We start from the raw sequence: 16,399 nt of genomic DNA, 5'->3' as shown, positions 1-16,399 counted from the left end.
TAAATCCTTTGGGAAAGGATTGAATCCAAGAGCTTTTTAAAGATTCTTACGGGTTTAGGATGGGGGTGGGGGCGTCTCCCGAGGCTCATCCCCCTGGGAAGTTATGTTTCATGGGCTCAGGGGTGCACTGGGAAGGAAGGGGCCTCTAATCAGGGGTGTGCTGGGTGGAGCCCATGTTACCCGCACCCTGAAATACACCAGGACGCCTCCAGCCTCTGTCATGGTGACAGCAGCACCGGCTGGGTCCCCTGAGGGCACAGCAGCCTCCCAGCAACCAGCTTTGGGCCCTCGGAGGTGGCCAAAGAGAACTGCATGCTGGGGGGCAGGGGAGGTTCCCTCACCCCCGTGGGCCCTGGGCAGGATCACTTAGGAGAGGTGGGAGCTGATCTCCCGAGCACCCTGTCCCCACCCTCTGCCCCATCTCTGCCTCTCCTGACGGCCCTTTTGTCCCAGATTCAGGTTTCGGGGAGCCCCGTGGCCGGCAGTTCCTCCCTCCCCTCCCGTGGCGCCCTCGCCTGTCTCTGGCCCCAAGGAAATGCGAGGAGCAGAAAGGCACGGAGACCGAGGGGCTTGGGCTTTATTTTGTCATTCCATGGACACGGTGGCTGTCTCGGTCTGAGTCTCCTTTGGAAGCTCGAGGCATGTGGCAGTCTCTGCCTAGGTGGGGAATGCAATCAGCTGAGGAACCACAGTCATTAAAAAAAAATGGGGGGAGAGAAGCACATTATTTACATGACTGGACAAGGATGGAAGACGGGAGGATGGCCCTGTCATTCCTCGGGACCTGGGGTTCGACCACGGGTCAGGGTGGGATAGTGGGCCCAGCTGGGGCCGGCGCTGCCCTCGCAGGCTCACACTGCCCGTGGTCTTCCTCCTTCTCCGATGGCCACACCTGACACCTCTCCCCCACCCACCCCTCCTGAGCTGGGGGACCCGCCCCCAGGAAGCAGAGCCCTGCCTGCCCTGTTAGTGGGCGTGGAACAGGACACCCCGAACCCGCTTGTGGGAAGTGCTGGGCTGGGAGGTTGCCTGGGTCCTGGCGCCGGGCACGTGGGCCTTGGCAGAGCTCACCCTGGGGCTCTTGTCTCCCTGTGTGTGGCTCACGGGGAGCAGCAGCCCCACCCGGCGCCCACACGCCCTGGTCCATCTTCTAACAGCGGATGGGGCCGGGGGCAGCTGTGCAGACAGGACCAGCCACCTCCCTGCCTGCGAGGGGAGGGCCGTCTTGTCCTTCCGCAGCACCTGCCCCTGCAGGGCTGTCCCGGGAGCAGGCGCCTGAGCCCCGTGTGGTGCCATGGGCTGGGACCTCTGCTGGGGGCACCCCCCACACCCCGAGGGCTGCTCTGGCGAAGCCTGCGGCAGGTGTTGGCGGAGGAGACCCCCAGGGCTTGCTCTAGGGGAGGGCCAAGGTTTTGGACTCCAGGGTCAAGCAGGAAGGTGGGGCGGGAAAAGAGGAAGCCATTCCCCTCCCCGCCCTCCCCCCTGCATCTGTGCCTTTCTCACAGCAGGGCCCCAGGCCTCGGCCTGGCCAGGACTGGCCAGGGAGTGGCCTGCTCAGAACGGCAGCTCCTCCGGGGGTGGAGCCAGCAGGCAAAGGGTGTGGTGGGGCTGGTTCTGCCCCCGTGTAGCCCGCAAAGGACCACAGGAGGGGCCTCCAGGCCACCACCTCCTGCAGGCTTGCTGGCGTCACCATCCCTCCAGCCCCGCGATGCACAGGGCCTGACTTGGGCCCGTGCTGCCCTCCCTCTCTCTCCCCAGCTGTCCCAGGCAGGGGGTGGTGTGGAGGGACCGGCCAGCCCCAGCCCTCTCTCCAGGGAGAGTTTCCCTGAGGTCTTTCCCTACTTTGTAGGGCTGCTGCTGGGGTACCGCCCCAGCCCCTGGGCAGGCAGCTCAGAGAACCACAGGGACCTTCCTTTACCGGAAGGGTCTAAGCATCTTCTGTCTGCAAAACCCAAGCCCACCACCCCGGCACACAACAGAGGCCTGAGGCGGGGGTGGTTTTAGAGGAGGGTCTCTGCAGACCGAGGGGAGCATGTCCTTGTGCACAGGGGCCCTGCCTGCTGCCACCTGCCCATGTGTGGGCAGCAGCCACGGTCCAGCTCTGAGTGCAAAGCCACAGGGCCTTCCGGGGCAAGGACAGAGGGGCCTATTCCTCTGGGCCCCTCCCCAGTGCTCCAGGCCTCCCTGGCCTGGGCTCCTCAGCGGTGTGCAGGCAGGAAGACTGCAGGGCTAGCCATCTGAGCCCTGAACTTTTGTGGGTCCCAAGCCACACAGCCACTCCCTCTGGGGTCCCTGCCCCTGCCAACGAGGGACGGGGTGGGGGGGGCAAGGCCGGCTGGGTGGGTGTGCCCCTGCCGAGACCCAGTGGGCAGGTCAGGGCATAGAAGGACAGGGGAGGAATCTGGGGTCAGGTCCCCAGAAAGTACCTGGAGCCCTTGGAAAGAGGGAGGTTGAGGAAGACCCCCAGTGGGGAGGCCCCGCCCAATCACCAGGGCCCTGGCACAGGGGGCCCCTGGAAGGGCCAGACCCCACTTCCCCTCCCCCAACACCAGGAAGCGGGTCTTGGCAGAGGAGAGGTTGGCCCTGCCCGCCCGGAAGACCCAACCAGGCCTTGGCCTGGCCTTGACTTCGGGAATCGCCGCGAAGGGCCGAGGGTGGGAGACAGCTGGGTGTTCTTCTCTGGGAGGATGAGCAGAGGCGACAGGCTTGGGTGGGACTGCTTCCACGTTCTTCCTAACCAATGCTTCTCGGGCACAAACCCGACTTCCACGTGGTCTGGCGAAGCAGTGGGTGGCGTCTGGCAGCGACGTGGGAGACCATTTCCCGATGATGTCATGGCGAGTGTTTTCTCTTTGATGGAAACCACACTCTCCACTCGGCTCCAGAACGGCTTAAGCGAGCAAACAAAGACTAGGAGGGAGACGGGGACTGTCCGAGCAGGCGGGCGGGGTGTCTTAGGATCTGTAGTCCTTTTTGCTGTAGGGTTTATTGCCCAAAATACTATCGATCTCGTGGATAATGGAAGACGACAGTTTGGGAAGGACCTGCATGCAAGGACAAGAACGAATCAGATCTGGGAGGCCAAGGCGGGCGGATCGCTCGAGGTCAGGAGTTCAAAACCAGCCTGAGCAAGAGCAAGACCCCGTCTCTACTATAAATAGAAAGAAATTAATTGGCCAACTAATATATATAGAAAAAATTAGCTGGGAATGGTGGCGCATGCCTGTAGTCCCAGCTACTTGGGAGGCTGAGGCAGCGGGATTGCTTGAGCCCAGGAGTTTGAGGTTGCTGTGAGCTAGGCTGACGCCACGGCACTCACTCTAGGCTGGGCAACAGAGTGAGACTCTGTCTCAAAAAAAAAAAAAACGAATCAGAACTCTCTACCAAGGTCGCCTGGCTGGTGGGGGGGGTGGGGCGACGTCCTCCCAGACCTCCTGGCCGGGACCGTCCCCACTTGTCACATCTGACTCCATCTGAAGCAGATGGAGGCCACACTGCTCTGGTTTCCCAAATCTGGCCCCGTGGAGCAGGCAGAGAGGAGCCGCCTTTGAAAGCTACGTTGGACCGAGCCCCCTCTCAGCTCCCAGTGGTGCCCGGCTCCCCACTCGGAAGAAACACACCCATTCCTGCCCTTCAGGCTCTGCCCCTGCCCCGGGCCTTGGCAGTGGCTGCTGCCGCCAGAGCCTCTTCCCCACCTGGCACGTGCACGGCTCACCGCTCGGCTCCCAAGCTTGTGCTCAAACGCCATGTTCTCAGCAAGCCCAGCTGACAGCGGCCCTCCTCGCTCGGGGTCTTAACCCTGGTCCATGGCGCCACCTCCCCTGCCCCCGCCTCCCTCTCCCATCTCCCCATCTCCGGCGTTTTTCCTCTAGAGCTTGTCACCTTCCAAAGCCCGTATCAACTTCCTTCCTCCCGGCATCCAGTGTGCACCTGTCCCTGCTAGAAGGCGAGCTCTCCAGGAGCAGGGCCCCCCGACGGTTCGAGGACGCGTCCTGGCCGTCTAGACGGTGCCTGGCGCGCAGGACAACGGTCTGCTGGGTGGGCGCTCTGCGCAGCTGCACACGCTCACCTGAATGGCTCCCACGTTCTCCATGAGCTGGTCGGCGTTGGAGGCGCCCAGGAGCACGGAGCTGACACCCTCGTTCCGCAGGCACCAGGCTGGGGCAGCAAGACCCGAGGTGAGAGAGGTGCCCTCTGCAGGGCCATCTGCCCCTGACCGGGCCGGAGAGACCCAGTCTCTGTGTCTGGGGGTTGGGGGGCTCGAGACGCTCAGCAACGCTGGGGGGGCTTTGCCCAAGGAGTGGCTGGAGTGGGTGCCGGGGAAGCTCTGGCCCCACTGCCCTGGGCATAGAGGTGGCCCAGGGGCTCAGGACCCCCCCCACCATGAATGTGGGGGCCTCATTACCCATGGCTGGCTGATAGGGGCATGGCCAAGGGCCTCAGGGACCCCCGCCCTCTCCCCAAGGACACGGGTCCCAACTCTGCCCCCAGAGCCCTGTTGCCCGTGGCGAACAGGGGTGTTGCTCAGGGTTCCCTCGCCTTATCCCCAGGGATGCTGGCCCCATGGTAACCCCCAGCCCCTTTCCCCATGGCCAGCACAGGCCTTCGGGGACCCCCGCCCCCTCCCTGGCACGCGAGCCCTCACCTATGGCCAGCTGGGGCAGGGTGCAGCCCAGGCGCTCAGCGATGGCCTGCAGCTCCTTCAGCTTGGCCTGCTGGCGCCGGCCCTCCTCGCTCAGGATCTTGTCCTTCAGCCACTGGTAGCCCTGGGTGGGGCAGGACACAGCTCCAGGTGAGGGCAGGTCACCCGGACCCCACATGCAGGTAGCTGACAATCTGTGTTCCTTCCAGATCCTTCTTCCAAGAGCAGCCTGGTCTCAAAGCCAGGGCGGCATCCCGCCCCAGGCCAGCCGTGCAGGGTGGGCAGGAGGAGAATGGCCCGTCCACACTGTCAAGTGCAGTCTGTGGTACCGACAGGCCGCTGAGCCAGGACGAGGCGGTGAGTGCTGCCCTTCCCTTCTCCCAGGACGCCTGGCTGCCGGTGGTGTGTGTGTGTGTGTGTACTGGCTGCCGCCTGTGGCCCAGAGGAACCCTCCCCTGGCACTAGAGGGGTGCTGCCAACCCCTGGCCACCCCCCAGGACCACGCTGCCTCCTGGAGAGCACCCTGCCCCGCCCTTGCTGCAGACCCGGAGGAGGGGTGGGCCAAGCCCTCCTGCCCCAGATCCCAGGGCCAGGCTCCAGGGCTGGGTCTGGTTTGCTGGGCAGGCCTTTCTCTGCCAGCTCTGTGTCCCCAAGCCCTGCAGTCTGGGACGCTCCAGAGGTATGTGTGTGGGAGGGGCACTTGTCCCAGGGTCACCACTGTGTAGCTCTGCAGCCCCTGAGGACTCAGTGACAGCAGAGAGTGGTGAGGACTCAGTGACAGCAGAGAGTGGGAGAGTGTATGGGGTGGGGGCACCCCAATGGCACCTGTGGACCCAGCCCACCATGTGCACACTGGGGTGGGGGCAGAGGTGGGGGTATATGAAGGGGCCCCCCTATCTGGAGCAGGTCTCAAGGGGTGGGTGGCCCATCTGGGTGTGGGTCAGGCCAGAAGGGGCTCCACGTCCTCATGCCATGGAACCCGCAGGCAGAGGTGGCAAGGCCAGCTGTGGCCCAGGGAAGCCCCTGCCCAGCACCAAGGCGGTCGGACCAAAGGTGCCCCTGCCCCCACATGCCTGTCCCCACATGCCCCTCCCCTTCCCTGGCCATTCCTTCACCTTCAAGGAGGCTCTGGAGTACGGTGGGATGCCGCTGTCGTACTTCCCCGAAACGATGCCGCAGGCCAGAGGGGACCAGGTCATGGCACCCACGCCTAGAGGGGAACACCGGGCACAGTCAAGGCCTGGGCCGAGGGGGTGGGGTGGGGCGGGGTGGGCAGGCGGCACCCACCTATCTTGTGGAACAGCTCAGGCAGCTGCACCTCCACCTTCTCGCGCTGGAACATGTGGTACTCGGCCTGCTCGCAGATGGGCGGGATCAGGTTGAACTGCCGGGCCACCGAGTAGGCCTCCTGGGGGGGAAAGGGGCGCAGACGGCCCTGCTGGTCAGTGGCCCCGGGGAGCTGCGGGGCAGCAGGTGGCGGGACACAAAGGCACCCCTGGGACACAGATGGCCTGGCCCCCTGGGACCCTCCCACTCCCTCCGCCCCACCTTTCCTGGGAGCCAGCAAGGCCCAGGTGAGCTGGGAACATGGGGTGCGTGGTGGGACCCCAAGGCTGAGGGTCTGGGGAAGCGCCGTGCAGCCGTGAGGCTGGGGTCTGGCACGGACTGGCTGAGTGGCCTTGGTCAAAGGGCTCACCTCTGGGCCTCAGTTTCCCCAAATTAGCCAGGGGTGTTTGCAGCCCTCACAACAGTGCCTGGTGGGCCGGGGGCCTGCTGGCTATACCTGTTGCTATTCCTACCATGAATGGCTGCCACCTGTGGCCCTGGGCCTGGGAGGATGGCAGGGCGGGAGGAGAGAGCATCGGGCATCAGCCCATTTCTGGGACAGGGAGCCCAAGGCTGTGGTTGTGCAGACCCTCCTCCACCCCCACTGACGGTGTCAGCCCGGCCACGGCAGAGCCCTGCTGTCCAGGAGGCCCTTCCCTTCCAGTTTGGGACTCAGCTTTCTCATCTGCAAAAGGGGGATACGATGCTGACACCTCCTCCAGCTCAGTGCTGGCTCCAGAAAAATGCCAAATAAATGCTCATTAATATCCCACACGCCAAAGGCTGATGAATAGCGGAGGCTTCTACAAGCGTGTTTAGTTCGAAACGAAAATCCCGCTGAATGTCTCTCACAAAGCGCAGCCCTGGGACTCACCAGAGGGGACACTCCTCCCAGCGATGTGGGAGGCTGGGGGCTCCAGGAGCTGGGAAGGGGCAGGCCGGGGGGTGGCAGCCTCGGGAGGACGCAAGCCCCTGCCTCTGCCCTCCCTCTCCAGCCCGCTCCCTTCCACGCCCCTGAGCACAGAGGCGCCCTCCACGCTGCCCCTTCCCGGGGAGCCCAGATATCAAGAAACATCCCCCGCCCGCAGCCCCTGGGGGCTCCCAGGAGGGAAATGGCAGTTAGCGGGACACGTTCCTGAAAATGCGGGCGAGGGGGAAACGCCACGGATTATGAGATGCAAGCCCGAGGTCCCAATAGCTGGGTCACACTCTGAGGCAGCCCAGGCAGGCTCTGAGCCACATGGCCTGGGTGTCACCCTTGGCCTGAGCTGTGTGACCTTGCACATATCACTTAACCTCTCTGTGCGTCAGTGTCCACATCTGGAAACCAGGATGCCGGCAGCAGCACATCATAAGGCGCTGAGAGGGTCAGATGGGAGTTAGCTCCCCTGAAGCCCTCAGATCCAACGGCACCCGGAACCCCACGCGCGCCCGGCACGAGAGGGTGACGGTGTCCTCCCTGCCCAGGGCTTCCCTCTGCTAAGAGCTTCGCCCCAGTTCTTTCAGAGGATCCTCAGAGCAGCCCCATGAGGGATCCTGCTGGCAGGCTTGTTCTACAGGAGGGGAAACTGAGGCTCAGAGAGGTTAAGCCATCTGCCAGGGCCATGCGGTGCCGGGATTCACGCGGAGACCCCCGCCTGCGGGGCCTACACACACAGCCGCCGCACTCCAGCGCCCGGTCTCTGCTCACGACCCCGTTATCTGTGCGGCGGGGACCGAAGCTCACACTCTGCCGGGCCTTGGGGTCTCACGTGGCCGGCGCAGGCGCACACGCACACGGCGGGCCGTACCATGATCTCCATGGAGCTCCAGCGCGACGTGCCCCAGTACATGGCCATCCCCTGGTTGATGACGTGCGTCATGGCTCGTACGGTCTCTGTCATGAGAGAAGAAACTGCAGGTGGGGGGGCGTCCGGGGCACGGGGGGCCCAGCCTGGGGACTTGCTGCAAACGCAGGCGGGACGCGGGGAGGAGGGAGAGGCGGTTGCAAGACGTCTTGCAAGCAGTGTACTTCCTGGCTCGGGACTTGGCGTGGGAGGGGTTTTCCGGGATGGAAGAGAAAAGCGAGCCGCAATCCCAGAAGGTGGTCTTGAAAACACTCTCCCCAGCTAGTTACAGGCCTTGCAGGACCCTTGAAAGACGGGTTGCGGGTGGACTGTGATGACAGCAAGGTGAGATCAAAGACTGTGACCCGGAATGGGGGTGGGGATCGAGACCCTGACACTCAGGAAGGACCAGATGAATGGATTGAGGCTGCAGTCAGATCGGCAAAGGCAACAGGAAGGAAACGCGTTTTGCCTGTTCCAAGTCTCCTGCTTCCGGCTGTTCCAAACCCTCCCGGGAGGGTGGGAACCTGGTGGAGATGGAGTGATGGCACCTGGAGGGGTGGAGGGTGGGCTGTGGCCTCGCTCCTCTCGTGCCCAGGAGGGCTGGCGCAGGCACGGACAGCCTTGTGTGCACCGTGGCCGGGGTTCTCAAACCAGTCCCCTCCCCTGGCACGGGACGGTCCCGGGACGACAGGGGTCGGGGTGCTCTTGCTCTCAGAGCAGACGGCTGTGAGCAACAGCCTGGACCCTGGACAGCTGCTGAGACTCACAATGGCCCAAGGACTAAATCGCTGACTCTCCATGGCATCTTTTAAACAACAGAAAAGGGACCCTTGCTCCAGTTACATGACAGATTCCTCCTAGTATTCGACAAAGTCTTTGAGACATAAAAATCTGCCAGCTATAGCCCCGCCCTCCGCTGTTTGAGCCTCATGGGAAGGCTGGGGTTTTAAAAACAGAACTTGGCCTCAGATTTTCAAGTTTCGAATGCCTCTTGGCTTTGCGGGGTGAGGGACGGTCCCACCAGATTTCTCACGGTCGATACAGTGCTTGCAAGTTCAACTGCCAGGGCAGTGTTGGAAACAAAGTGGAGGAACAAGTGTTTCTAAAAACAGTGCAGTAACATTGACCTTTGAAAATCCCCATAGCTCCCTAAGTGCCCTGCCCCTCATTTGTCACTGAGGCGGGGAAGCTGAGGTCCCTGAAGATGGCTGGGGGTGGGAGGGACGGGAAGGAAGATGGAGAATGCTGGGTTGTTCTGAAGTTTCCACTGCAGAATGGCAGCAAGGCCACAGCCCCCTCCCCCACGCTGAGTGGCACGCAATGCTAACTTCCCATCCACCTGTTCTGGGGTGTCACTTCCCAGCCTTCCCAGGTCCCTGAGTGCCCCATTGGCTGAGTTCTAGCCTGAGTGGGACCCAGGGCATCTTGAGGGCTGGAGCTAAGGGCAGCTGGGGCTTCCTGGTGGTGGTCTGAGCAGGCTCACCCAGGATACTGGAAGGGCCACCTCGGCTTCCACGCCTGCAGCTAGCCCTGGCCTCTGTGGCTCCTGAGAATCCTCCCTGCCCCATGCGTGGGTGGAGATCTGGGAGGGAGTCTGGACCTCCCTGGGGACACTTCCCTGGCTGCCTGCTCCAACTGCCAACACTGATCTGCCTTGAGGAGGCGGCCAGTGCCTGGCTGGGAAGGTCCAGGAAGAACCTAGAAGGTCCCAGGGGAATCCCTGACCACATCCTAATCCCTGGCCGGGCTCCTGACCCGGTCGTCCTCGTTCAGTTTTTTTAGAAACACTCTTGGGACACCTGTGGCCATGCAGCATCCCTTCCCGATTCTTCCCAGCCAAGGCTCAGGTCCACATGCCAGAGAGAGGGAAGCAGAGGCCCCCGAGGCCACCCACTCCCTCGCCTTCCCCCCACCCACAGTTCTCTCGGTCACGAAGGTCCCAGCCAGGTGCCTTGTGCGCCCCCTCCATGCAGTGATGGGGCCACGGCTGGCGGGTCGGGGGTCTGCTTGAGCCTCTGGCTGTCTGGAGGGGGAGGGCCCCAGCAAAGGGGCCTGGGCAGAGGCAGGACTGATGTAGGGCCCCATGCAGGGGCACATTGCACCTCTGCCCAGGCCTGATGTTGGTGGCCCAGACACAGGGACAGTTAGGGACAACTGTCCTTCACCTCAATATTTAATGCTGTTGAACAGAAGCAGGAGGACTGAACCCTTCCAGCTGCTGCCAAAACCCATGGCATCTCCTGCTATGTCACAAATAATGCATGGGAGGGGTCGGGTGGCAGCACCAGCTGGCAGGCAGGAGCCCTTCCATCAGCCCTGTCCCAAGGAGACCGTGCTGGCCCTTGTGGCGGGGCCCTGGGGCCCTTAGCCAAGGGGAGGGCAGAGAGACCACACAGAGGCTGCCTCCGGTCTCAGAATCCTGCCAGCTCCTGTCGTTGTTCTTTCAGGAGGAAAATGGCTTCATTTAGATGGAGAGGTCTGGCCACACTGAGCCACCTGTGACCCACGTGCTGTGGGTGGTGGCCGTGCTGGCCGGGAGGAGGAGCCAAGACTTGCTGGGGGCTGAATGTTCTGGAGTCCCTGACAGGTGAGCTGCTGCAGAGACCTGGTCTCCCAGCCCTCCCCAGGGCACCTTCAGGGGTCAAGTTCCCAGGCGGGGTTGCAGCATCCTCGACTCAAGAGGCGGTCCCGGCAGAGGCCGGCCGGCCACCGCAGGTCACAGCAATGCAAGCCCGGGGATGGGGACCATGCACAGGAGGAAAGGGATGGAATGGCGGCATGGATCACGTGGCAGACGAGGGGCTCCCGCGCCACCTGGTTGTCCTTGCCTCGCAGGACGCTCTCACAGGGAGCCCCCCGCCTCGTGCATTTTATGGAGAAGTTTGTCACGGGGTGAAAGAGTCGTGTAAGTTACAACCACTGTCTCATAAAATGCAGCTGGGGCGCAGAAGTCAATAGCTGGGCTAAGGGTGCTGTGTACCTTCTATGATGAATGTCCTTGACTTGGAGGAACTAAATGGGTCCCCTGGTGACAAAAGAAAGATTTAAAGAGACCAGAGTTTACAGCTGTGGGGCGCTGAGGGGCGTGGCGTGACAAGGCGTGGGAAGGAGGCGCGAGCCGCTTTGCATGGAAAACGTGTTTTGTTAGAAAGAAAAACATATATATATATGTATATATATATATATATATATATATATACAAATGAAGAAAAAATAACTTGAACACAACTTAATTTTCCAAGTCCCCGGAGCAGCGAAGCGCGGATGAGCAATGCCCGACGCGGGAGGGGGTGCTGAGATCGCGGGAGTCCAAAGAATAAAAACGCCAAAGAAACCAAAACCGCTCTCGGAAGCACCGGACGTTCCTCTCCTCTACGTGGTAATCCTCCCCTAGAGCGACAGAGACCCCTAAAGCCTCTCAGTGGAACGTGGCCGACAGGACGGCGGCAGTGGCAGAGTCATCACGGGCACTCTCCTCTAGCTACAGCACACGCAGCCGGCGGTGGGGTGGGGGGGAGGGACAGCAGGCTTGCGGGAGGCAGCGCGGGCCTGGAGCGAGGTGGGGTGGGGGGATGGCACGCAGAGGCCGAGCCCCCCCAGCCCGGGGAAGGCCTGACCCCTTGTGTCCCCCAGGGCCTGGCCTCCTGTGATCGCCCGCCTGGGTGCCCAGTGGGGCCGTGCCGGTGGCCGCTGGAGCCTCAGGTTCAGACCCTTCACCCACCTGGCTCTGTCCTTCGAGCCCCCCAGGCCCCCCCAGCCAGTGCCTCGCAGACCACCTACCTTCCATGGGCGTGTTGGGGTCCGGGCGGTTGGCAAAGACCACGTCCACATACTCCAGCTGCAGCCGCTCCAGGGAGGCCTTCAGACCTGGGGAAGGACAGGGAGGGGCCGTCACCGCTGCCAACACACCTCCACCGACATTTCGGGGCCCTCCCTGTGCCGGGCTCGGGAGAGCAGCAGCCCTGGCACCAGGGAGCTCCAGGGTGGCTGGTGGCGCTTGTGAGTGTGGGGCCCCTCCCTCAGGAGGGCATATGCGGGGACCACAGGCCAATGTCCGGGCGCCGAGTGTAGGGGGACCCTCCCCCAGGGAGCACACCCTTCTTGGGGCCGCCCCGTGGCCTCCTGGTGATCCGTGCTGCAAGCAGCAGAGCCACGTTATCACGCGTGGAGGGAGGGCTATGCCCGTCGTCTGTCCGTGAGAGGCCAATAGTGTCCAAAACGCGCACACCGCCCGCTAGTACTGAGAACAGCCCAGGACAAACAGTTGACAGAGTGAAAACGCTGGATTTGGGAGGGAGGGAGTGTCCGGGAGCAAAGAGGTCCCCTAATTGACTTTCCACAGACTGGTGTTATTGTGCAGACGATACACGTGACTAGGAAAGACATGAAGATGATAAAATACAAGCAAAGCCGGACGCCCCAGCTGCCCCCTCTGGGGTCCTCCTGGGCGCAGCGCCCGGGCCGTGTGCGTGGCTCCTCCCAGATTCCCGGCAACCCAGCGTGGCCGGCGCTCTTAGTGTATGGATGCCGCGGCAGAGGCTTGGGAAAGGGACGCCCCTTACGTGTGAGGCTGGACTGACACCCAGGCCTGTCTGTGTCCAGCCACAGTGCCACCCTCATGCCCTGCAGGGCCCGCTGGTGGGGCTGGTGGGGCGGCACAGAGCCCATCCTCACCTTCTATTATGTGCTTTCGGGAAAGGCCCCTCTCGGTCTCCGCTCTGAAAGACAGGCGACATCGCAAGTGGTTTTGGGGAGAATGGTTATGACGCGAGATTACGCGAGATAAGCAGGTCAGCAAACGTTGAGTGCGGTCTGGGTCCACTTTGGGGGAAAACGATGGAGCCACAGGGTTGACTCCCCCCTCCCCCGGGGGCCAGACGGAGCCTGGACGCACCTGGGTGCTGTTGGGGGCGGGGGTAGGGGTGGGGGCTTTTGTTTTTCAACTTTACCCTTCTGCTTGGTTTGGACTTTTAAAATTTAAAAAAAAATTAACAATGAATTTTATTTATAATTCCTATGAGCCCAAATTTGTCCAGCCCTGGAGAGAGTGTACGGAAGACACCCAGACACCTGCAGGGGTGACCGGTGGCCCAGAGAGTTTGGAGTGGTTTGGACGGTCCACACATTTTCTGTGTTTTCCAGACTTTTTGTGATGTTACTTTTGCAAGCAGGGAAAAAAAACACCCACATAAGTAAAAATAAAAATTAGACGAGGTTTGGGTAAAAGGCAAACTCAGCCAAGCTGCTTCTCTGGATTTGGTGTCTCTTAGCAGGACGGCACCAATGCTGCCTGGGGTGCAAGGAGAGGGTCAGAGCATCGGGACAGGGGACAGAGATGGCACTGGAACCGGGTCCTGTCCTCCGGGCCTGTCCAGGACGGACCCCGGTGCACTCTCCCTTCTCAAGGGCAACTGCCCTGCCCCCACTCCCAGGAGCCTCCCAAGCCAGGGGTTTGCAAAGAACAGGGGGCTGCCGGACGCCGGGCCGGCCACACGGCCTGTGGCTGCACCTACTTTCCTCCCCAGAAGATCTTGGTGGTGATGACGAGGCTGGACCGTCTGCGGAACAGAAGAGGAGGAGGGTGTTACTGGGCCCGGCCCCTCGACGGTCCTCCCTCAGCTCTGACGTCCTCCCCTGTCACGAGGGGTCCTAAAACCTTCCCACCAGGCTCCCCAGGGGCACGAAGTGGGTGCTTCTCCATTGTCTGATGTGCACCCTGTGCCAAGCAGGGGTGTGGGGCCCCGCAGCGAGCTGGGCGGCAGCCCAGTGATGGGACTGAGGGAGCAGTCACGGTGGCAGGGCCGCAAGTCGGAGCGCAAAGGCCCAGGATTTGGGAGGGGCCGGGCTTAGGGGCTGGGAGGGCCTTGTGGCTTTGGTCAGGGTAGAAGGAGTGGCAAGAGCCAAGCCCGAGGGGGCCAGGCATGGGCTGGAGGGTGGACAGGGCTTTGGTGGGGATGCAAAGGGGCCGGGGAAGCTAAGGGGCCGGGGTGCCGAGTTGGGGCTGTCCCCTGCGGGAGGGGACAGGTGTCTCAGAGCATCTGTGTGGGGGGCAGGTGGTGAGCCCAGCAGCCCAGGAGGGTGGGAACTGCTGCCTGGGAGAGAAAGGGGGGGGCTCTGGATCTGCCACCCTTGGGCCCCACCAAGGGGACTGGAGTGAGGTGGGGTGGGGGGATGGCATGCAGAGGCCGAGCTCCCCCAGCCCAGGGAAGGCCTGACCCCTTGTGTCCCCCAGGGCCTGGCCTCCTGTGATCGCCCGCCTGGGTGCCCAGTGGGGCCGTGCCGGTGGCCACTGGAGCCTCAGGTTCAGACCCTTCACCCACGTGGCTGTGGGGCCCCACCCCACAACCCCGAGGGACACATGCAGCTGGGTCTGTGCCGCAGAGCTGCCGCTTCCCGGGTGACTATGATGCGTCTGGCCCTGAGCTGGGCAGGTGATTTAGACCTGGGGCCACTGACCCTCAGGACAGCCCTCCCAGGAGGTCTGACACTTGTCCCCTTACAGATGGGGACAGTGAGCTCCGGAGGGGCTGAGACACTTGCTAAGGTCCCGTGGACAACCAGAGGGTGGGTCCCCAAGCCACCCCCTCTCAGGCAGCCTGGCTCCTCTGGCCCTAAGGCTCCAGCCATGGGGTGGAAGGACCTTGCACCCCTGCCGTTCCAGGGCATTCAGGGAATTCTCACTTCCAGCTCTTTTCGGCCTGGGACTCTGCAGTGGGGCCCTGGCCCTCTGAATCCCCAGGGATGGGCCTGGACAAGGGCAAGGGCGGGAGGGGCAGAGGTGGGGTGGGGGCAGCCAACTCCGCCAGCCTCCCCCTGGCTTTCTCATGCAGTAGCCTCCTGCTCTTGGGAACGGAATTTTCCTCTCTGCTTCCCAGCAAGAACAAGCTTGGAACTTGCGGGCCATAGCAGACTACAGGGCTGCCGAGGCCGAACCCGGGCCCCTGCCGGTCAGCAGCAAAGAGCAGCCTCAAACTTCCCGCGTGACGTGGGGACAGACGCACAGGGAGCAGAGCAGTTACCTCCAGCCCTTCTTCTTGATGACGTTCCCTAGAACCACTTCGGCCCTGCACGAGAGAGAGACACGGGGTTTCATCACAGCAGAACAGAAAAGTCAGACCCAGCTCCACCGTGACAGTCGGTCTCCCGGTCCCCTCTGTGAAAATGCCACCGGGGCCAGAGAGCCAGGCTGTTCTTGCCCCCCCCCCCCCCCGGCTCAGCAGCTCCTTCCAGACGGGGCGAGGCCTGGGGGTGGCCGTGGGCGTGCTGCATGGCACGGCCAGCATCCGCCTCCCTGGGCGGCTGAGAATTCACCGGGAAAATGCCTGGCAATGTCAGGTGGGTGAAATTTCCAGACAAGTGTCTTTTTTAAAAGGTAAATTATTCATCAGGCACATCCTCTGTTTTCAGACCATAAACAGACCATCCTGTTTCCAGCAGAGCACATGTGTGCATGTATACATGTATGTGCATGTATGTGTGTACATACGTGTGTGTGTGCGCACGCAAGTGTCCCTCCTGTTTCCTGCTTTTGAATAGCAGAGACAGATGCTCTGCTGCTCTGCTTGGCATCACTCCGGGTCCTGCACCAAACGCAGGCTAGCCGGGGCACGGGTGAGCCATGCCAGCCTTGCTTGGCACCGCAGTGCCGAATTAAACTTTTAAAAACTTTCTGCTTGTAGCAAAATGTTTCTGAGCGAAAACAACAGACGGAGAATGATCCATACCCTGTGCTACATTCCAATTATAAAAGCGCCTGAGTCATCCACTCAGAAATAATGGGCCCTGATTTGCAAGCTGTTCAGCACACATTCTGAGTGTTCCTCGTTTATGGTCAAGATGCACAGAAAACCCACTCAGCCCTGGGCCTCTTCCTTTCATTCCCTGGGCCTGGATCTGTTGGACAAAGGACCAGGAGAGGAGGAAGAGGGAAGAGCCAGCAGTGGCCCTGGGGCTGCAGGGGCCGCAGACAGGAGGTTACCCAAAGTCTGCTGCTTGTGGCCCTGGCGGTGAATTCGGTAAGACTTGCACCTGTCCAGAGAGGACACAGAAATCCTGCAGCTCTCTGGGAAGCGTGCAAATACTGCCAGCAGGAGAAGCCTTGGCAAGATATGCCCCGGCCACCCTGGTCATCGAGGGGGCAGCCCTAGCCATGCTCAGAGAAGCTTCTCCCTGCTGACCCGCAGGCAGTGCCCAGCTTCCCCAGGAGGTGGCTGTGGGGTGAGGCATCAATGGGGGTGCTCAGGCAGGCTCAGCTCTGGGCAGGACGGGGTGGGGGCCGCAGTGGCTGGTGGAGGAGCAGAGGGCAGGGGCTCCCGCAGCACCAGTGACCTAAGGGGAAGCTGCCCCCTGAGTTCTTGGCTTCCAAGAGGCCAGGAGCCAGCTGCTTGCCTTGCACACCAGCTCTGGTGTCCAGTTAAGCAGGACTCAGAGACAGCAACACAGCGCAGAGTGGCTGCTATGACAGAGGGTGCTGGGCCCCGCCCATGGGGGCTGCACAGAGCTGCCTCCCAACATGCTCACGGGCAGCCAAACCCAGGCTGAAGCGGGGCACAGAGGCTGGTGGCTCCTACGCTTAGCATGTGCACTGGGCTTTTTGATCTCT

General features: G+C 62.2%; 1 protein-coding gene across 7 annotated transcripts in view; it reads right to left on the bottom strand.

The window, feature by feature from the left end:
* Window positions 1-553: 553 nt before the first annotated feature.
* KCNAB2 (potassium voltage-gated channel subfamily A regulatory beta subunit 2) overlaps window positions 554-16,399 on the bottom strand; it is an 83,423-nt gene continuing 67,577 nt past the window's right edge. For 6 of the 7 annotated variants that reach the window (XM_075993421.1, XM_075993441.1, XM_075993430.1 and 3 more), the window contains 10 exons: window positions 14,817-14,861; window positions 13,311-13,355; window positions 12,472-12,515; window positions 11,578-11,664; window positions 7,759-7,844; window positions 5,930-6,050; window positions 5,758-5,852; window positions 4,646-4,766; window positions 4,070-4,158; window positions 554-3,044 (listed from right to left, as the gene is read on the bottom strand). In XM_075993421.1, the coding sequence (XP_075849536.1) occupies window positions 2,955-3,044; window positions 4,070-4,158; window positions 4,646-4,766; window positions 5,758-5,852; window positions 5,930-6,050; window positions 7,759-7,844; window positions 11,578-11,664; window positions 12,472-12,515; window positions 13,311-13,355; window positions 14,817-14,861 (823 nt within the window). In that variant the 3' untranslated portion in view covers window positions 554-2,954. Of the gene's footprint in view, window positions 3,045-4,069; window positions 4,159-4,645; window positions 4,767-5,757; window positions 5,853-5,929; window positions 6,051-7,758; window positions 7,845-10,777; window positions 10,823-11,577; window positions 11,665-12,471; window positions 12,516-13,310; window positions 13,356-14,816; window positions 14,862-16,399 lie in introns of all 7 variants that reach the window. The other variant, XM_075993447.1, reaches the window with a different exon arrangement.

This window comes from Microcebus murinus, chromosome 2 (genome assembly GCF_040939455.1).
Source record: "Microcebus murinus isolate Inina chromosome 2, M.murinus_Inina_mat1.0, whole genome shotgun sequence".
In the NCBI taxonomy this organism is placed as follows: domain Eukaryota; kingdom Metazoa; phylum Chordata; class Mammalia; order Primates; family Cheirogaleidae; genus Microcebus; species Microcebus murinus.
This window is presented reverse-complemented; position numbering and strand designations above follow the sequence as displayed.